Raw genomic sequence first — 21,852 nt, 5'->3', positions numbered from 1 at the left:
TAATTTTTCATCTATGGCACTGGATCAACATATTAACTACAAATACATGAAATTGCTAAGAGGAGCATTTTAAATCTTTAGGGAATCCATCTTCTCCCAGCAGTGATTCGTTGGGATCCGTGACAACCTCTGGTCCAGATCCTATGGACGTACTGATGATGTATTTAATGGCACCTGGCTTCCTAGGCACAGAGTGGAACTCGAGTAGGCACTGTAAGATAACGAATTGACAGAAGTACCGTATTCAATAAACAATTAAGTTTTTGACAAAGGACTTTTTTGGAGTGTCTATCAAAACTTACGAACAGGGCCAGGAATAGTAATACTGGCGTGTCTCACAAATGCACATGTTTGAGTAAGTTTTTGTAGGACCTTGACAACAATATCCAAGGGGCGGAGCTTAGCTGAAATGCCATTAACTTTATTTCCAGTCAGTTTATGAGTTAATGGAAAGAATTTAGTATTGTCTTCTATCTGTGTGTTAATCTATATTTTGTAAGCAAATTAATAGAGCTTCATTCGCTTTTATTAAAGATAGCTTATCTTTTATATATCGAAACTCTATGACACAACATACCTCATCAATACTATCAATATCATTTACAGGTAAACCTTTTACAAACGGCCCCTCATTCATATTCACCTCTGGTGGGAAGTAGTGTTGTACAACATTGATAAACAGGTCAACAGTATCCTCAAGCATGTACAATGTGGCGTTGGGACCAGCATCAAACGTGTATGCAACCTGAATGTAAAAAAAAAAATATTTTGACTAAATTGGATTAGATTGTATTTAATGTGTGAACACTAGCCTGGATTCCAGGCCCTAAATTCACTTACTTTTTATTGCGCTTAGTGCGCGCCATACCAAATTTAATTGGTGTCCCATACTTGATTTCTTTCTTTTTTTTTTCGAATTTTTTTAGTCCATTTCTAAACCAACTTACTCATTGGTGGCACTGTCAGCATCAAAGGATAAACCACGAAAGTCTAGAGACTTATTTCCAATGGGGTCCTTCTGGTGGAGGTTGGGCAGTACTCAGTGGGGGTATTGTCTCCCGGTGTACTGCATTACACCGGGAGGCAATTTCCCACACTGTATTTTGAAGAGTACTGTTTTCTTTAACGTGCACATAAACCACATTGCACATGTGATCAAGGGCTTAATTGTCTCATCTCAAAGGTGGCTCCAGATTTTTGCCGACCAGGTGTCCGAACCAAGGGGCTGAATAGAGCCTTGGTTTGGGTAACAGAATAAAAACCTCTTGTAGGGTTCACAGGTTGATTTTTTTATGGCTTAGAATGGTCCAAATTGTGCTTTTAGACCACAACATTAGGGATTGGCAATCAAAATAACGTTACTTGGATAAGCAAGTTATTATTTTTTTTAATTTTTGATCCGACACCACTACTCATCTCAAAGATATTGTGCTTTTATACTGTACTAGCCAAACCGGAGAGCAGCAGATGGAATTAAAACCAGGTACAAAATGATCTCCATGGTTCAACGCACACACAGTGGCTGCCATCAGTTTAGTGGACCTCACTCAGCCATGATGCGCTCATGATAGATTAAGTCAAGGCACGTTTTTAACACTTTGTAACTTACCTTTGCACATTTAAAGTGTTCATTAAAACTGTGGGCTAGTTGCTGGATCGCATGTGATGTGTCATTTAAGTATGAGATGGGAGGGTACGTATCCAAGCACACAGCATGAAACTGATTGTTTTCCTAGAAAATGAATAATTTCACTTCAGTAAATTTCAGAAAACTTTATCCAGATGAAGTGCATAAAAATATTTCACAATTATAGTATACTTTTGAATACTTGTATAGTATACAAAATAAAATGAATCAAATTGAAATAAGGATGCTCATATGGTGGGTAATACAGTTGCTCTAGGATGAATGGTTCTATTATCTTCAAGGGGTGTTCTAGTTAGGAAATATTAATCGGATAATTACTTTCATTGTGTTGATTGCAAATGTTTCAAAGTCCTTTTCCCCAATTGCTTTGATCAATGCATCCAATCTTGCAGGAACGCACTGTTTGATCCGATATTGCAGTAGCTCACTAGTCTCAACACTGCACTGCATGCCTGAGAAACTGCTGATGCTCTTCTGTTGATCGCTGACCTGACAGTTGCAAAAAACCAAAAATGATTATCTAATGAAATGTATTAGTAAAATTATTATTTTTTAAGTACAGTAAAATTATTTTATTTTTGGAAATTTTAATCTAACTTATTCTCTGTTCTCTCTACAGTCTTGTTTCGGCACAGGGCTGAATGATAAAATATTTATTTTATGAAAAATAAAATTATTATTTAGTGTTTGAAATATACAGTACAATCCAAGTTGAGCTAACAAAATTGTCATCATTATGACTTCCATTTAGTGTTAGTTTTAAGCTTGGTTGTATGCCCATATATAGTCACAATGTGCCTATATATGGTCATCATGACCATATTTAGTTATGTCACATGTTTTTGTCAAACAAAATTTGATAGTTTGGATAGGGCTTTAGACATTGTTTACGAGATACACAGTTATCTGATCAGACTTAAATCCACTTCTAAAAGTCCACTTACCACAAGGATGACTACCCTCAACTCAGGCCAATGTGTGTGTGGATATATTTGCCTTGCAATAGAGTCTGACCCATTGCTATCAGACCCCATATCCCACACAACTGCGCCACCAAACACGCTCCGACTTGCACTACCAGATCCTAGCCGAGCTATATCTGAAATATTTCCTTCAATCTTGAACAGTTTCGCAAGAGAGTAGGCTGAAATTTGTGGAAAAAAAGTAAGCAGTAATAAGCTATTTAAAAAAAAAATACAAAATGGCCTACAAATTCTGTTAAAATATTTTGTAACAGCATATACTGAACATGATTCATAGCATTATTGGATACTTATTTATAATTATATTACATCTTGGCTTTATGAAATTGATGCCCCCCCCCCCCCGTTTAAAAAATTCTGGATTCACCCCTGGTTTATCAACATTTATGTTTCATTTACAGCCTTGTTTATGCAGGGCTGAATGACCACATAGTAATCTGATGAAAATTTATCTCACCCATGACCTCTCAATTAAAATCCCAATGCCATACTTTTGCTTTCGAAACTACTGACCAAGACAGGCATAACCTGCTGCTGATGATGCCAAACCAGCAGCTGTTGGGAAGTTGTTCTTGGAGCAGATATGTACATTCCAGTTTAACATCTCTGACACATTGTCATCTTTGTCATTGTCACTCTTCCTCTTCCGAGCTCTGCGGCGAACTGAGAGGTTAAAAAAGATAAAAATATAACCTCAAAACATTACTGATAATTTGCATTATTTACTTGCTGAAGTATTAATTGTGCACTGAAGATAAAGTTAAATATAAAGAAAATATTTTAATTAAACTAAGGTGGTTATATTAGTTCAGTCATTACCAGTTATATTTTAAATAACAATTATCATTAATATCATCATTATTGTGATAATGAATAAAATAATCACATTTTTTCTTCCTGAAGTTTTCTTATGACATTCCTTTATATTAAATTTAAAACATCATCTGATAATTGATGAGACTTTCATTTCAATATATATTTATTATACGGCCATTTCAATACTTACTTTCCTTCAAGCAGGCATGTAGTCTAGTTTTCCCTATTTTTCTGAAACAAGAAAAAAGTGATATTTTAGAGAAAAAAGACCCCCTGATTACCATTTGGCTAAGCTGGAATTATTTACTCAATGGATTTTCCCATTAAACATAAGATATATATTACTGTACATAATAAAAATAAGGACAAAATGGGCGTTTTAATCAAACTGGCAATATTATTATAGTATGGTAACAGGTGTTTCTCAGTGGCGGATACAGAGATGTCCACAAGTGGGGTGAGGGGCCATTCAAATTGTTGTTTGTTCAGAAAAAAACAAGAACATAAAATAAATAAACAAAATGCCTTCTTACTCTCCATTTAACCATAGTTGATCTTCCTTGAATGTTGGCGATGCTGCAGCTGTAGTTGTGGCACAAAGGTGGTCAGTTCGAAGAGTGAAACTAATAGAAGAGTTGAGGGGAAGAACAAGTTCCGTATCTCTTTTACCCCCTGAAGAAAAACAAAATAAAATACATTCAAACAATCATGGTGGCAAATTAGTTCCTGTAAAATACAAAAAAATGAGCATTAAGTTTTCACTGGAACATGGATTTAGTTCCGTATTATCGCTGGTTTCGTCCCCTCCCAAAGGGCGGATCCAGAGATGTCCAAAAGGGGGGGGGGGCGAAATTTGGGCCGATTGAGACAACAATGTCCTAGGGGGCTCGGGGGCATGCCCCCGCGAAATTTTTGTGTTCTACTAGACGCCCGAAAATAACATTAGAGGCGTTGTGGGCTATAATTTTTTTCTTTTTCTTTCTTTTTTTAACTCTCAAAAGAGGGGCCGGGGTCGGGCCGGCCCCCTTCTCCCTAAATCCGCCCCTGCCCCGCAGGCCGAAACCTTCTCCCCTGCCGCAGTTTTTATCAGTCCTGTAACTTTCTAGCCGGGGAATTCCCCATCGTGAATTATGAGGAAGTGATCTTCCGCCGCGTAGGGCTTGGCCTTCAGAAACCTATGTGTACGCCTAAGTTTACATAATATATCATGGTGTAGATTTATGTAATACTGTACACTATTAGATTATCAACTTACAGTACTTAATAACTGCAATATTTACTGGAGCTTTGCAAGTCACAGAGGGAAACGCAACACCTTCCATCATGCAAAATAACAACAACGCTACTCAACTCGACTTCCAAAAACTTACATGTGCGAAGAGAAAAATATAAACAAACCAAACGTTGCCAGATAATTACTGAGATTATGTACAAATTCGAGCAAAGTATGACGCGTGTCTGCGCTCAGCTAAGATACGATCAATCAAACAATCGATCTGTCAGTCAACCAACCAACCAACCAACCAATCTACCGACACCAAGCAACAATTCAATCAATCAATCAGCCAATTAAACAACCATCAAATTAATCAATTAATCTAATTCATGAATGGAAAAATCCCACCGACGGGCACATAAGCGTTACACTTTTGTTGGTGGGAACCTTGACTTCACTCACCCCTGGATGTTGTTGGGGACCTGAAATAGTACCATTTTATGTGCTTTTCATCTGTACTCCAACAGATAACATTTTTCATATGAATCAATCTGCAATCACTATAGCTGACCAATTACCAACAAATTTCGTATCACCGTTACTAAAAATCAAAGTTTTAAAAGAGCGAGCAAATAAAATACAATGCAGCATTTCGCGATAATTAAAAAAATTTTAATTAAACATTTTTTTTTTTAAATGTTGACTTTTTTAATTTAGGGGTCCAGGTGCGATCTTAGGCGGGGTTTTGGGGCGAAGTTGCATTTTGTTATAATAGATTTCTGAAACCCATAATTCGTGAATATTATTTTTAAATTTTCATCATTTTGGTGTTTCCCTGAAGAAGTAGCCTAAGTTTTGTGTCCTTTACACATGAAAGGCAATACTTTCACAGATATTTTTCTTTTGTCTGATGCTGCTGAAGGGGCTGGGGACCATTTCGCCACCCAATGGACCCGGCCACTGGTATAAAACGCAAAACAAACATAGCCTATTAATTCAGTAGTAGAGATATCATAATATGTATATGACTAGGCGTACTAAACTAAACAGACACAAAATGTTTTCTTGTCAGTTATTTCGGTATGTGTGGCCACGATAGGAAAATTGCTGGTACTTTTTGTATGGCCTTGCATGAAAACGTTAGTTTAATTCAATTATACAGTAGTAAGGTTTATAAAATATTATTGTTGGTAATGTCAATTTGACATTATCTCCGGCTACATTAAGGGGGAGTGGCCCACAATACTCGGTTGTGCTTTAATATACAATACAATCATAGGCGTGACTAAAGCAAGGCTCCTGACGAAAAAAAAAAAATTATATGTTTTACAACTGATTTTTCTAAGACTAGACACAAAAAGGTGTCTGACGAAAAACTCGGGAACGTTTATTAAGATACAGACAAATTTTTGAATATTTAAAAACTGGGAAAAATCAATTTTCCCTATCCGGAGCCTCTGGCTTTTTATGAGTAGAGGAGCGATCACTTTTCGTTACTAATTATGCATACATTTCATTTTCCGAATTGTTCTTTGGTCAATTGTTGCTCTCCATTGTTAATGGTTTTCAATGTCACTGTGCTGCAGATGAATAAGAATTTAAATACAGCTTTATATTATGTAACCATAATATAATGACGCACGCAATTGAAAAGTAAACGCAATGAAGCTTATCAATGTATAGTTCACATGGATATGCTGGTACTCCCTGTAGGCGTTCGATATATAGGCTGCGCTGCACGGGAAAACTGTGAAAGACCTGAGGAAATTTATACTTGCATTGGACATATAAACAGAAGGTAATTGGAAATTATGTGTGTATAAGAATGTTATAAGCATATAATTGTAAATGACAATAAAGAATATTCTAAAGATTAAGTTTCGGACTTCTTTCTAACCGCCTTGCAAGTTTATATAGATGTGGGCCCGAACTTGACGAATTTGGAATGATTGTTCAATCTCATTAGCTTTACATTGACCTTTCGCATTTTGCATGTCTGAGTTCGAAAAAGGATTTTATATTATTCGTTTGAAATAAACTGCCAAATTTAAGAATGGGTCTCGCCACTTTGTCTTTTGATTTACTTAAAAAATTATAGGCCTAATAGGTCTAGATTGTGTTTATGTAGACTTAAGTTTTAGTAACGCTAACGCTATATCGAGAAAGGGATCGGAGGCGTGGTCTGGTTCATCTGAAATATATATTTATTATAATATTAAATGGTATTGTTTTAAGAGGAACGGGCGTTACATCGCCCTCCGAACCCCCTCTCCACTACCCTCTATACCATTGAAAGCCATTAGCAGAAAGTAGCCTAATATTTATTTTATTACTTCACGCAGTAGTCAGCTATAAAGGACTGATGGCGAGTTCATGCAATACACAGGACGAACAGATACCAGCAAAACTAGGAGAAAATCAGAAGCAACCAAATGATTCGTCGCGCGGGAAACCGTGGCGGAAGTTGGCTAAAATCCTGGATCGTTTGAAAAATGTAGTTTTATTCGAGGCCTCCAATATGATCGTCTTTGACGTCAGTGGTACGGATGTTTATACTGTGACAGATGCAATGCAAAGGACATTAAATAAAAGATGTTGCAATTCGTAGCACAGACGTTTTACATGAATGGGTCATCTGCAAGATTCCAAGTCTATTGGAAATATTGATAGACGAAATTACTACAACGAATATGATCAATATTGCAACATTGGTTTAGAATTTTCAGTACAGAGCTAATTATTTCATTTATTGTTACAAAAAACATTCTCAACAGAATATAGGCCCTACTACTACTACTGTCATTGTTTTTTTCTATGAAAGGTGCAGGCCTTCATAGTGGTAGGCAAACGAGACACCAAAAATTATCGAAACAAGTATTATAACTTTATTTTCTTTATTTTAGTGTTTGAAAACAATAATATGGTAATTTTAATAAAAAATTGGACAAATAGAAACAAGCTTAGGGAGCACTGTTGTAGGCCGTATGTTAGTGCAATAACTTTGAGGTTACAACAGGCCCGATTGTTTTAGAATTTCCGAATGAATGTATCGTTATATTATCAATTCTTAACGGAATTTATTGTAAATCATGACACAGTTTAGTTCCAGACCCTTGAAATATAAGGATTCGAACTACAGGGACAATCGATTTGAAAGGCAAATGCCTTAACAATCTAAACCATTGCTTAATTTCCTGGACGTAAAAGCTGGAAAACAACTAAGCAGAAAATATTTTGATTTCTGTAGGCCTATTTGTACCCGAAATCATGCTGATGAATAAATTTAGATCCCTACATTCTCTCCTGCGTGTTTCTATTACAGTAGTCCGGACATCATGTACCTAGGCGCGAATATCCTCTTCCGCTAAGCTCCACCCCTTTTATATTGTTGCTAAGGTCATGATTGGTCAATAGTTTGATTGACACTCTTGAAAGGTTCATTGCCTTTTTACTCAAAATTCAAATGACACATTGAATTGCTCATTGAAACCACGGAGGAATCATCATACACAAATGGAAACATGCTCCAAGTACCGAAGCCCCGATTGGGTTCACGTGGCAATTTATAACGTAATAGAGGCCCTCCCATCCCCTTAAAATAACAGAAGTGTTTTCTTTTCCGTTAGAAGGGTTGTAGGGGAGGGGGAATGAAGATGGGAAGCTTAATCTTCTGATCCCCACTGGCGCCGACACCGATATTTTATAATTTTATTGAAGCCAAGGAAATGTAGGCCTTAACCGACCAGTCAATGAAGAGGGCCATAATACGTGCTCGTCTCGTATACGCCATGGATGAAGTTTCCTATTCCTCTGTTGTATACACCTTCGGAAATGTCAATTATTTCACATTCAAGAACTTTTCTAAGTAGACGTTATATATTTCTTCTATCAGATATTTTTTTATTCAGTTTTATTCACAATGTTCCATAAATTTTTGCACTGTCTATATTGAGAGAGTGAAGTAAAACAATTTTCATAAAACATACATCCTCAATATAAAATTAATAACTAGTAGGCCTAATGGCAGAACAAATAATAAAATAATACAAACAATAATGTAAATACAGCTCTCCCTCTAATTAAACCACGTTTCTGCGGCCCCAAATGAACATCTACTTTTTATGTTCATAATACTTTATAAACCCACCCAAAAGTGGTCCTTCATTAACATTCATTGTCATTGACAATCTATGCCTATGTTCTCACATGGCAGCTAACGTTAGCAGGATCCGGATCCTGCTAAGCGTCAGCTGCCAAGCATCCATGCAAAAAAATCCCGGATGCCAAGAATATGATGATCAAATCACTGGCCAATAAGAAACTGGAAAATGTAAACGTGTATGTGTGATTGGTTGATGATGGAAATGTGCTTAACTTGCTAACCGATAGCGCTGGCTAACCGTTAGCGATAACCGATCAGGCGTTCTCACACAGGTGCTAACAGTTAGCTCCCAAGCCGGATACTAGGGCTCTTGTGAGAACCAGGCTTAACTGAATGATAATCCTCACAATAATGACAACAATGACATCAACAATTGAAAAAAAAAATGTTAACATGATAAACAACCAAATAATTATTAATCATAGAATAATTATATTAATATTAAAGCTATTGATAAAATAATTAATATTTAATAACAATAATAACAATCAATTAAAAATCATGAAAAATAAAAACTGTATTATTCCAAGACGCCACGGGGTATTATTACCCATGGGTATGATATTATATAAAAATCGCATAATTACAACTAGCTAGTGTTATATCTACTGGGGAGGGGTATAGGTATGTGTATTCCCATACTTAACTATCAGGTAGACAAATCACTTTTTTTCCAAGCTATCCTTCCTCATGTTTACATCCCGTCACCCCCTTAATACCCACCCCCACAAATGACCATACATTTAAAGATCGGAGAGAACAATGAAACATTAAGGTGGTCTCGGGGCTCTGTCTTAAATTAGGGTAATAGCTGTGTGTTAAAAGATTGAAGATTATTATTTTGTTCTTGCAAAAAGTGGTCTCAAATTACTGGGGTCTTGAGATTAAAGGGATTTCGAATTGAAGGGTGATCTGTAAATTGTAATTAAGGTACACGAAGTCCAAAGATCCTTCAAATGATTAGGTAAGGTATCGTACATAGTTTCCTCAAGAGAACAGTTGTAGTGTCTTCTTGAGGGTAAGTTAAATAGGTTAAAGTAAATAGGTTTACTAATAAGAATAGGTAAGGTAAAAGGTCGTCTTAGGAGAATAGGTAACAGAGTTTGCCGAAGAATAGATAGTATGTCCCACACAGAGATAGCGAAGGTTAAATTAACTAATATTTTAAATAGAGGTATACAAATGTTTCACACGATTGTCACACATCATTTATGTTAATAACATAAATAATGCATTTACATTTACAAATGGCTGTAGGCCTCATAAATTCATTATAAATATCAAATTGGCACTATTTATTTAGACATATTTTGAATTTACAAATAAAATGTATGTATACAAAACTTCTAAGTAGATAAATGATAAGAAAAATAAAATGAATAAAAAGGCTAACATTTTTGTGCCCTATATTCTCATCCATACACCAATTCCACAGGCACAACAAGTCTGCCCTTTTACCTCTTTATGCAAGTGATCAGCATGGGTATAAATCCACCACCAACTTTAAAGGTCTGGAAAAATAACTATTGTGTAAGTCAAAATGTACTTTCTTAACACAAAGTATTATGAGAAGTTTGAAATAGGTCATAAAATATTGTATTTTATTAAAAACACATTTATTTATAGAAATTGAGAAATCTCTAGTAATTGTTAATATTACGATACACAGTAACCATATAAGTCCTAGCAGTAACCAACACAGGTACAGACCTCCCCAGTTACGTAGCAGATAGTGGTCAACATTACTCATCTCCTAAGGTTTTTGGCAAATTCCTGAACCAGCAGACTCCTCAGTCTGGGGGGACCTAGAATGTTTTTGCCGGGGTAGTGCGGGTGGCAATTGAGGACCTCAGGGCTGAAGGCTTTAGGGTATTCCCTTACATATTGTGGGGTCCAGGAAACTTCAGAGTTTTAGCCATCTAAGTGATTTCACACTTGGGTTTGTGATTTTTTTTGGCTGCTGCCGGGGAAGAGGAGGTGATCCACCCTTGGATCTGCAACAGCTCCTCATGGGTAAGCCTAAACTTGATTAACTCTTAAATTCCATGTAACATACAAGTGATTACTGAGTTTCAAATTCCCAATCAATGGTATTAAATACATAAAAGATTGATACAACATTCCATATAAATAGCAGGACTTTGAATGTGACATGCAGATCTGTATCCTGGATTCTTTAAAGGGGGTTAACTACGAGAGCCAGGAGCCAAGGGGGCACATGGACCCCTTGCAGGGGTCCAGGGAAAGTACATTACAAATACATTATCATTTTTATGGTATCTGATTCGAGGAGGAAGAGCGTGGTTTGAATTACCAGGATGGGGTCGGACTGAAGTGTAGAGAAGGGGAGGGGGGTGGATCTACTTTATGGCCACATGATAGCAGCCCCCACTGGTTACTGGCCTTTGATGGGCAATTAAATCAACACAATCACATTTCATTATCCAAAACTACCTTGAAAAAAATGCAAAACTTTGTGCAAAATAAAGGACCATTCACAGTTAACAACAGTTTCATAATTGTACAAATATTATACTATAGGAAAAAGAGGTATCAAACTACTTTAGACTTTGTTCACTACAATATAAAAAATTGAGGAGGCAAAAAAAATGCTGGAGACGTGAAACTATGTTATTTTTTACTTGGCCATTGTTCTCTGTCTATGTACAATTATGAAAATGTTTAATTTTGTAAATAGCGATGGCTTCCTGCACATGTTTCGCAAATTTAGATTATTGAGAGTATTTATTACGAGTATTTAAAACATTCTCTTTTGTAAACTGTACAATATTTACACACAAACACTATTGTACTTATTGTCTTCATAATCAAAATCATTTCAAAATACATGTATTAAGGTACAAATGATGATTTTCCTCAAGTAATTGTTTACCTGGTTATAAGTAGGTTATCCTAAATTGTTATTACTTTCAAATTTGATCAGATTAAAAGTAAAAATATATGCTGCAGCATGGATAATAAAGTACATAGAAAATCATGCATGCATTTCAGGTCATTAGAGAACTATGTTTAGGTAGCTGCAGACAGGGGTGTCTACTACTATATAATACTAACAGGAAATTTGATCACAATAATCTATAGGAGTGTTGATTTACATATAATTTGCATTGAGCAGCATTATTCAAATACCATAGTTACGTTTGCCATCCAGGTCAAAGTTCATCAATGGTTGACTGTACATGTCATCGACCTCATACAGTTCAAAGAAATAATATGATTGGTTCGTTAACCACATTCTATGATTTAGTTCTCTATTTCCATCCAATCTGATGAACACACTTAAATCCTTTAGTCATATTGCTAGGAAACACACAGTATGCACTGCAGGAAGATTATATTCCGCAAGAATAACTCCGCAGTTCAAAGGTCAAGCTGCTGGAATTTTTTGCAGGTCAAATTATACAGTGCTATAGTATTCAGGAAGCAATCTGTTCATCAGGTGTTTATTTAAACATATTGAGTTGATAAATACTGTTATTGTCCAATGTCTATAAATAATCCTGCCTGTGTCATGTTGTTGGTCTATTTGGCTTTAGAATTAATTTTCCAGTCTGTTGAGAAAAGAAAAACCAACATAAAATGCAAAATTACAATACAGTCTTCGATGAAACCAACAAAGAAATTTGGTCCTTCTTGAACAAATGCTCAATCCCTTACAGTTGTTACAATAACTAAATACGGAATAACATTTTTTTTTCTCGGTCTAATTTTAATTGAGATCTGCTCAAAGTTACATCAAACAATAAACAGTGGAATAAACATTTGAAACTTAAAAGTAAACAGGGGCAGACTCTCTTAATATTTTCTTATGTAACTAATGTCTTTGTAATTTTTGACTTCGTCTGTCTATTTAATGGTGTTTTAAATGTAAATTTTATTGCACTATTTTAATAATGATTTGTAAATTTTTAATTGTCAAGTTTATATATTATGCTGCAATAGACTGTTTTGTATGAGTTTCTTTTTTGCAATAAAATATACCCAAATATATATAATAAAAAGATTCTGCCTGTTAAGAAAAGAGGGGAGGGGGACATGAATGTGTGAGTAGAGCAAAAGTCTTTGGGCAGGGTCACTGCTGGGGGTGCAAGGAGGTGAATCCCCCCTCTAGCACCTTTGTTAATTTGAGAATGTATTAGTTCAATTTTTACTATTTAGCATGGTAATTTTCTGATAGATATATGGCTTTACAAGACTTCTTTTACAAAAAATAGGGGGAAGTATCCCCTTACTCTTTCCCCCCCACCTTTTAAATCTGCCTCTGGTAAAGTAAAAATTATAGTAAGTATACTGTCTATATACCTCAACACAGACATTGTACTTTCAACATAAAGAATAACCGATAGGTCAAAGTGCAAACTTACATCGTCACATGACATTGTGAAATCTCCGAGAACTAGACGACATCTTGCTGTTATACTTTACGAAAAACAGTTAAGAAAAAATGTTCATGAATAATTGTAGCAATGTAATCAACATAAAAATATAATATTAATACTACTAAGCTCCTACACTGTACTTTTGTAATGTCTTAAGCCTCAATCGTACAGGATTAAATTTTGGGAATATGTAACCGTCGTCATCACGGTAAACATTTCTAGGGTAAATATTACCGTCAATCGCACTTGGACTTTTTAACTCGGTTAGTTTTCCCGAGTAGTGTAAAATTAACTATTGAGGGCGGTACATTTTGACCCGTAACATGACCCGTACTGACATGACCTACAGCCTTCTGATCCCTTGATCTGTTTCGCGCACTGATTTGCACTTACTTTCTAGCTAGTTCTTACCGAAATCGTTGGAAAAAGAAAACGGCTGAAAAAAGCAAACGAACAAACAATGAGGCTCGGGATTCGGTTAATTTAACCGACCTGTGGCTGTTCGCATTGGATTTTCCAGGCCGGTCAAAGTAGCTCGGTAGGAATTCCTGAGTAAATTTCACTCCCGAAAACTAACCAGCGGCGACAGTCAAGTTAACCGAGCGGGACTATCCGCACTGGATTTTTTTCGGTCAAACTTACCGACAAGACGGTTATTTTTACTGAAATAAATCCAGTGCGATTGAGACTTTATATGTCTTCTCATGACTAGTGTCTCTTCACTAGACTTAACCCAGGCTAATGAATGTGAAAATTCGTAAAAAATTGTTGTTTATTTTGTAATTATTTTAGTTGGAAATAAATGTGTTATCAATTACACAAAATAAAAGGTTAAGGCCCCCTCCCGACCCAGGAGCTGTGCTCTCTCCAGGGTAGAGCAGCCAGTGGGTACGGGGAAAGCCACACTTTGGGGTCACTCTGACATCTAGGGATGTATTATTTTGTTGAAATGTTCTGCTCTTTAAAAGGCCCTGCTCAGATAATTTGGTCCAGGGCTTTTCTCATTACTGTATTTCAATTAGTAATCTTTATTCCATTTAATACTTTTGGTTTTTCTTCTTTCCTTATATTGTGCACTTAGGTTGTGATTTCCAATGCACAGACACTCATTATACTGTAGAATGTGCTTTATAAGTGCATCACCATTACCACAATATAACTAAATGCTGAAAAAAAATAATGAAAATGCATTTTGGAATATGAATTAAATATTTGCAAAAGGATACATCGATGGTGCAACTACTCGTTTATGAATCCCGAAAAAGAATAGCATTATAAAAATTATGCAACTGATTGTGAAGAACGGATGATTTTGTAGGGATTGCACAAAAGACACCTGCAAAAAAAAGAAACAAAATCCCTCAGCAAGGTATCATGTGACATCACAAAAAAGCCCTGTCCACACTATCAACTTTTATGTGACAAATGTGTGTGATATGCCCATATATGGGAATTAATGATGTCATTATTACCACCAGATATGGGCATATCATATATATTTGTCACATAAAGCTTTTATGTGACAAATGTGTGTAAAGTGCCCATATATGGGAATTGATAATGTCATTATTACCCCCAGATATGGGCATATCATATTTATTTGTCACAGAAAATTTGATAGTGTGGACAGATCTTGAAGTTCTGTCCACACTATCAACTTTTATGTGACAAATGTGTGTGATGTGCCCATATATGGGAATTGATGATGTCATATTTCCACCAGATATGGGCATATCAATCACATTTATTTGTTACAAAAAATTTGATAGTGTGGACAAAGTTTAACAATCCTTTATTTGATGATATTGCCGAATAAAATTCACTTCATTTAATAAATTAACAAAAAAATTGTATTTATTACTTTTATTATTTCAAATTCTTTTATTAATTCTTTACAATACATTGGCAGTCGAAGCTGAATGGCAGCATTGGTATAACAAGCTTTCCTACCAAATATACTATACAATTTAAAGATTACTCTACAAAAAATAAGACCATTATTACTATAACCACTATCACAAAAATTAAAATTAATATCAGCATTATTAACAAATTACAATTACAATAATTTTATTTTTCATTATTACTGTGTGTACAATTTTTTATATTTTTAAATATGCAATGAATTGTTTCCGGTCTGCTTTCCCTTTTTAAAATTGGACAATAAAACAAAATGAAATGAATGAAATGAAATGACCATTATTATTATTTCATAATTGTATCAATAGAATTCAAGAATAAAACACATAAAAATGTACCAAAGCACCATGGGCATATCATATTTATTTTTCACATAAAATTTGATAGTGTGGACATATCTTGAAGTTCTGTCCACACTATCAACTTTTATGTGACAAATGTGTGTGATTTGCCCATATATGGGAATTGGTGATGTCATATTTCCACCAGATATGGGCATATCAATCACATATATTTGTCACAAAAAATTTGATAGTGTGGACAAAGGTTTAACAATCCTTTATTTGATGATATTGCTGAATAAAATTCACTTCATTTAATAAATTAACAAAAAAATGTATTTATTACTTTTATTATTACAAATTCTTTTATTAATTCTTTACAATACATTGGCAGCCAAAGCTGAATGGGAGCATTGGTATAACAAGCTTTCCTACCAAATATACTATACAATTTAAAGATTACTCTACAAAAAATAAGACCATTATTACTATAACCACTATCACAAAAATTAAAATTAATATCAGCATTATTAACAAATTACAATTACAATAATTTTATTTTTCATTATTACTGTGTGTACAATTTTTTATATTTTTAAATATGCAATGAATTGTTTCCGGTCTGCTTTCCCTTTTTAAAATTGGACAATAAAACTAAATGAAATGAAATGACCATTATTATTATTTCATAATTGTATCAATAGAATTCAAGAATAAAACACATAAAAATGTACCAAAGCACCATGTGATATGTTTACTTGTTTCCAGAAGACTGCAATGATGCAAATTCCAGAATAGGGGCTAGGTTATGTCTATAAAAAATAATATCGCATCTTGAATGAGAAAATTGATAACAATTAAGAGCCCACTCTCCAAACTTCATAAAGAGACTCGGTGGTAAAAGAGCATCAAAATGCTCAAAATTATCAACTCTCTATTCCCTAAGCTAGGTTATATAGGATCAAAGGTCAATATGATCATCTCCCGATGCCTCATAAAGAGGTTATAAAAGTAGGCCTACTGTACTTCAAGGGTCCGAAAACAACAAGCTTACTGGACAGTTAGATAAACAGCAATAGATAAAATAGCACAAATGAATACAAACACTACACCAAACAATAAACCTATAATACAAATTAAATTATCAGTTACGGTATCTCCTACCTTATTGGGTAACTGATTATATGCAAATTATCAGTTAAGATATCTTGCATCTTATTGGATAATTTATAATATGCAAATTTACCTGGCGAGTAGTCTCATCTTTTAGCCACTGCCATGCACCAACAGCTGTGCATACTGTTGCTACTACTAATATAACTGCAAGAAAAGCATAATGACAACTTAGTTAATTAATTAATTTAATTAACTGATCAGCTCAACACCTACTATGTGTAAATGAAAATTAAAAACATTCAGTTCCTCAAAGTATATAGCAATATCATACACTACATTTCTTTTGTACATTTTTTCATTAACGTTTATATTCTCTGATTGACCAACCAACCAAATAGCTAGCAAGTAGGTGGTATGATAAAAAATATCAATATTAATTTTTTCCACTCCGGAGCCTCGCTTTAAGATGTTTAATGATTGAGCAGTATGGAGAGGATCTTGCAGTAATGTCATGTATCCTTCTTACTATTTCGAGGGTGGGCTGACGACATTAAAATGTTTCTGGATGGAGCAGTATAGAGAGGATTTAGTAGTAACAGTAATGTCATGTATTTTTCTTACCATAGTGAAGGTGGAATGATGACATTAAGATGTTTCAAGATAGAGCAGTGAATAGAGAGCATTTTGTGGTAATCTCATGTATTCTTCTTAACAACAGCAAAGGTGGAATGACAACGTTAAAATGTTTCAGGACAGAGAAGAATAGACATTATTTTCTGGGAATGGCATGTATTCTTCTTAGGAGCAGCAAGGGTGGACTGATGACATTAATAGCGTTTACACAGGAATTAATAATTGTGAGCTAATTAATAAATTATATATTTCAGGACAAACCAGTACGAAGAGCATTTTGTCTTAAGGTCTGACATATTCTTCCAATGAATGAGAAAACTTTCAAGAATAATTTATTTTTATTTTTACCTCGCCATTTTCTTGTTGATGGTCCAAGATGTGTAATATATTCTGTTAGCCTTCTCTCAAATGCTTTCAGATCTGTTTAAAAAAAAACAAAACCAATTGTTTTTTTATATACTTCTAGAAAAATTATTTTTAAAAATATGTAGGAAATTATTTTACAATAACACAACGGGCCACATAGTACAACATGAATTATTACTGTTCCAAATTCTAGTTAAAATCAGTTGTGAAAAGACTTGGATAAACTGTAATTTGTAATAATAAAATGCTAACAGCATATTGACAAATACATATCTCTTGTAATCTAAATATGACCAGACAAGTTTTTCAATCTTCACTTAATCGAATATACTTTTTTTTATTGTTCTTTATATCCAACAACATAACTCGCCTACTGTACTGTATAAACCAAGTTTCCTTATGAGGCTTAGGAACTGCAGCTGTTTATAATTGAGAAAAAAAAACCATGCAGTGGCAGGATTTGAACCCAGGAACCTGAGATTGGAAGGCAAGCATCGTAAAATCTAACTAATTTATCACCAAGAAGTGGGCCCACTTGCTTGTTTGCTTATAAATCACAAAAAAGTGAATTTTACAACCCCAAAATCTTTCAAAACTTGAAGGTTTTGACAGAAATTTCCAAAATCTGGTGATGTTTAGAAGCACTGCATCTAATATAGGTAGACCAAGCAAAACTAATCTTTTTGGTTAGATCTGTTCACCCATCTGTCTATTAATCATTCACATTGTCCTTACTTTAATCCCTGATTGAGAAAATATTTGTTTTGTGCAGGATCAACCCACTTTTTAGTACTGAAAAAAAATCTATTTTTTAAACAATCGAGGAATTTTTAATGGGATATCAAGACATACCGATATTTGTATAATAAATTACGTATATAAACAAAGAAGTTAGTCTGAATATTAAAATTTGGCCGAGCAAGATGATCCTCTTCCAGTATGAACAACGGGTAACACAGGGCCTAGGCCTAGAAGAAGAGGGATGTGCTCACGAGTAAAAACTCAATGCCTCCTGTTTCACTTTAATAAGGTAAGTCACTACCTCTACCATCAACTTGCCTGGCCTAGCAACTCTAGGCTATAGCAAGGTCAATCGGAGGCCTAATGTATACTACTAGCACCATTATTGCAGATATTTACCTTCAGTCTGTATTTGGTCTTTTGACATGCTGAAAAGTTAAAACACCAAAAACTTATAATTAGCAGTTACTTTTTCATTTCATTTGTCATGGCCAGCTCTTTATAATCAACAACTTGTGATTCAGTTTCCGATGTTGAGGGCGCTCTTCACCCTGGCACTTTCTTATTACAGACGCGATCTGATTGGTCAAGTGATCCAATGCAACCAATCAACACACGTGTATATCCGATCCTGGTCTGTCCATTTACTTGGCGTGAGAAGAAATTTGGGCTGAGCGCAAGTTTATTCCACGGTAAGAATCGTAAAAATATAACTTCTTAATACATATAATGAATTCAAATATTCCAGAAATGCATATTTAAATGTTGTTCTTAGACAAGTCGATTTTTAACAGCTTGATAATAAGTCACATCATCTTAGAAAATTAATTAAAAAGGAGAGAGATCAGCAGCCTCATTATTCTCACTCAGTCAGATGAATACCCAGGAAAGACACGAGAGTTCGTTGTCGTTGGAGTTTTTCCTATGGTTAGCCTAGGACCTAGACAAGTAGAGGGCAGGGTTACCTTTGTCCAATGTTGAATTAGATCTAGGCCCCCCTATACCTCTCTTGTTTGCTATTATAATACTACAGTAGTTTTGATAAACATAAGTATACCCATCTTCATCAATATTTATTATCCACTTGAAATAGTAAATTGTTTGATTGATTGTAATAAAAGTGAAGTAGGCCAGGCCTAACCTAAACCTAGGCCTAGGTTAGGCTCCCTATCCTATCCCGGCCTAGAGAAGAAATAAATTATCCAAATGGAAACCGCATAGGCCCTTTACTAGGCCTACTCTGAAAGCAGCAAAAATTGTCACATTTTCTTTAAGGGCCTAGCCTGCTGTAGGTTAATATCAGACTTGTTGTTCATTGATCCACTCAGTTGAGCCCTGATTCATTTAGACGCCTAGGCCTGTGTTAGGTAGGCTGATATTTTATAGTATGTTTAGAAGACAACCAAATCTTGCCAGTTCAAACAAGTATTCAAGTAATCTCTATATTCATTCATCAAAGCTGCAGTTCTAAAACACTGTATTGTATTGAACAAACATTATTGTAGAAAGTACATTGAAAATGTACCAAAAAAAAACACAGTACTATTAAAAACATTTGATACAAAGAAATTATCAGAAGTATATAATACTTAATTATTCATTCAAGAAGTGGACTCATTTGTACTTACAATTACAGAATTGAAAATAATGTCTACAGTATTAAAAAACAAATAATTGTTTAATAAATATTAAAAGATATAAAAAATGTGCTGTTATTAGTGATAAAAAAATATATTTGTGGCGTAATACATGTTGTTAATTAATGTTGGATGAATCATCGGAAAGCAACTTGTCATCACTTGGTTCAGGGCCAAAACGGGCCGACACTTTGGCTCATGCATTCTGTTATTCTCTGCATGCTGTTAACGATCGATCCTTATGAGTCCATTTGTCAGATTTGCACATTTGTCAAAACTCCAAAATAATATTAAATAACATTTCACTCTAGACGTGAAACTCGGTAGTAAATTTAACTAGAATGTATGGTGTGAGTGGTTTCCCACTACTGTTAATATAATAATTTTATAACAATTCAGGTACAGTTTTATTAACTTTCATACAGTGCCGTATCTAATTTATACTGAGGAAAAATATTATTAATAGAAAAATCACCTCATACTGTACCACCTACAGTAATTCTCTATCTAGCGGCTCTAGCCTCCTTCACTTTTCCATCACTTATTGGCCCTTCCTAATTTGGGGTAGCATGGCAATACTTTCATGTGCCACTGCTTTCACACTTGTGTATAGTCTTGTCTGTTGATTGTAATATTTTTAGCCCAGATGAGGAGCTCTAAAAACACTCGGCTGTTTGATTAATAGGTCTTTTTTAGATCTACTGCCTCTATTATACTGCCCTCATGAGACTGGTTGATTATTAATTGATTAATAGGTATTTTTTTTACCTATACTGCCTCTAATAATATTATACTTACTGCCCTCATTAGGAGCTCTAGAAACACTCGGCCATTGATAGGTTCATAGTTGATTGATTAATAGATCTTTTTTAGCTCTACTTATTATACTGCCCTCGTTGAAGCTTTCGAGATTACGAGAACTTGTTTTACAGATCTTTAGAGTAAATTTTTGTATGATAATATGAATATATTCTATTAATTTTTCACAGACTTTCATTACAACTTACTGAAGTAGCTACTTTAATACTTGAAAAGAATTAATTATGATGTCGAACTGTGACATCTCAAGTGAAGAGGGCGCCGTCAGTCGGGTCTTTGTTGGCAACCTTAATTCAGACATAACATCCAAGCAGGATTTAACGATCAAGTTTAAAAGATATGGAAAAGTAATGGGTAAGAAAGAAAATTCATTTTTAAGCTACAGTATTCTGTTTTTGTAGTGTTAGATTGCAGATAATATTCATCCTCACAGTATTTCAAGGACATGATTATATTCTAGTCATTTTTCCTATGTCTTGTAAATCACTTCTTAGCCAACCTTTATTACACCTGCCAACTGTTACTCTTCTCATACATAATGCACGAGTCTCACACATGAGCAGGGATATCACCAGCTTTTTGAAGTGCCGGTCGGCGATCATTCCGCGTTTTCCCGGGGGTGGGGTACCAACTCCCCCGTTTTCCCGGGGGTGGGGGAGGGGGTCGCTGTATTCGTGAAAGCTCTTAAAAACCAAAAGGCCTAAGTAAGTCGAGCAGGCCTAGGCCCAAGGCTATCTGACGCAATTTTTTTTGGCTAGGCCCACCCAGGTAGGCCAGGCCCAGGTACGCCTAGGCCAGAATTTGAGGAATGCAACAAAACAGATGAAGATGAGACTTACTGTAGGCCTAATTAAATTCAATAGTTGACATGCTTTGTTTTAAATTAAAAAATAATAATGAACAAATCCCGGCGACAAAGCGTCGATCCGACTGTACCCAGTCGCATTGTTTGCCATAATTTCACATGTTTGACGATTACCATGATAAATGTGTATGTCACTGATTCATGTGCACTCATTTATTTATTTTTTGTCCATTTACACACATTATATATCAATTATAATTAAAAGTGAAAAACTTAAAATACAAAATGAAAACAAAGTAAAGAAATAAA

At 34.9% G+C, this 21,852-nt stretch overlaps 3 protein-coding genes and 1 long non-coding RNA gene across 6 annotated transcripts in view; 2 read left to right on the top strand and 2 right to left on the bottom strand.

Moving 5' to 3' along the window:
• Positions 1-26: 26 nt before the first annotated feature.
• Positions 27-4,930, bottom strand: LOC117117104 (diphosphomevalonate decarboxylase-like). Its single transcript, XM_033261297.1, has 9 exons — positions 4,703-4,930; positions 3,981-4,119; positions 3,638-3,678; positions 3,145-3,294; positions 2,593-2,792; positions 1,967-2,137; positions 1,610-1,732; positions 578-745; positions 27-211 (listed from the first exon to the last, which is right to left on the bottom strand). Exons 1-9 carry the CDS (start codon positions 4,770-4,772, stop codon positions 56-58), a joined length of 1,218 nt encoding a protein of 405 aa, XP_033117188.1. The 5' UTR covers positions 4,773-4,930; the 3' UTR covers positions 27-55.
• Positions 4,931-6,305: 1,375 nt separating this feature from the next.
• Positions 6,306-7,957, top strand: LOC117117215. The gene is made up of 2 exons (XR_004446870.1): positions 6,306-6,461; positions 7,006-7,957. It is a non-coding gene; the product is annotated as an uncharacterized LOC117117215 (long non-coding RNA).
• A 3,594-nt stretch (positions 7,958-11,551) lies between these two features.
• On the bottom strand, positions 11,552-18,832 carry LOC117117214 (nuclear envelope phosphatase-regulatory subunit 1-like). The gene is made up of 6 exons (XM_033261451.1): positions 18,682-18,832; positions 17,524-17,595; positions 16,673-16,746; positions 14,452-14,561; positions 13,211-13,265; positions 11,552-12,397 (listed from the first exon to the last, which is right to left on the bottom strand). Exons 1-6 carry the CDS (start codon positions 18,707-18,709, stop codon positions 12,356-12,358), a joined length of 381 nt encoding a protein of 126 aa, XP_033117342.1. The 5' UTR covers positions 18,710-18,832; the 3' UTR covers positions 11,552-12,355.
• A 20-nt stretch (positions 18,833-18,852) lies between these two features.
• The window catches only part of LOC117117212 (nuclear receptor coactivator 5-like), an 18,562-nt gene continuing 15,562 nt past the window's right edge, over positions 18,853-21,852 (top strand). For 2 of the 3 annotated variants that reach the window (XM_033261450.1, XM_033261448.1), the window contains exons 1-2: positions 18,854-18,974; positions 20,909-21,092. In XM_033261450.1, coding sequence (XP_033117341.1) covers positions 20,963-21,092 — 130 coding nt within the window. In that variant the 5' untranslated portion in view covers positions 18,854-18,974; positions 20,909-20,962. Of the gene's footprint in view, positions 18,975-20,908; positions 21,093-21,852 lie in introns of all 3 variants that reach the window. The other variant, XM_033261449.1, reaches the window with a different exon arrangement.

This window comes from Anneissia japonica, unplaced genomic scaffold, assembly GCF_011630105.1.
Source record: "Anneissia japonica isolate Jap-2015-1 unplaced genomic scaffold, ASM1163010v1 scaffold287835_len3118868_cov185, whole genome shotgun sequence".
In the NCBI taxonomy this organism is placed as follows: domain Eukaryota; kingdom Metazoa; phylum Echinodermata; class Crinoidea; order Comatulida; family Comatulidae; genus Anneissia; species Anneissia japonica.
Note: the sequence above shows the minus strand (reverse complement) of the source record. Positions and strands in the feature narration are given on the sequence as shown.

What these genes read in the sequence shown, in the direction of transcription:
- LOC117117104 (XM_033261297.1), bottom strand. Translation starts at nt 4,772, where the DNA reads ATGATGGAAGGTGTTGCGTTTCCCTCTGTGACTTGCAAAGCTCCAGTA. An exon ending in TATTGCAGTTATTAAGTACT is followed by an intron (nt 4,120 to 4,702) that starts GTAAGTTGATAA and finishes GTTTTTCTTCAG; the next exon opens with GGGGTAAAAGAGATACGGAA. An exon ending in TTGCAATCAACACAATGAAA is followed by an intron (nt 1,733 to 1,966) that starts GTAATTATCCGA and finishes TTCATTTTCTAG; the next exon opens with GAAAACAATCAGTTTCATGC.
- LOC117117214 (XM_033261451.1), bottom strand. Translation starts at nt 18,709, where the DNA reads ATGTCAAAAGACCAAATACAGACTGAAG. An exon ending in AGACCAAATACAGACTGAAG is followed by an intron (nt 17,596 to 18,681) that starts GTAAATATCTGC and finishes TTTTTTAAACAG; the next exon opens with ATCTGAAAGCATTTGAGAGA. An exon ending in TCACAATGTCATGTGACGAT is followed by an intron (nt 12,398 to 13,210) that starts GTAAGTTTGCAC and finishes TTTTCTCAACAG; the next exon opens with ACTGGAAAATTAATTCTAAA.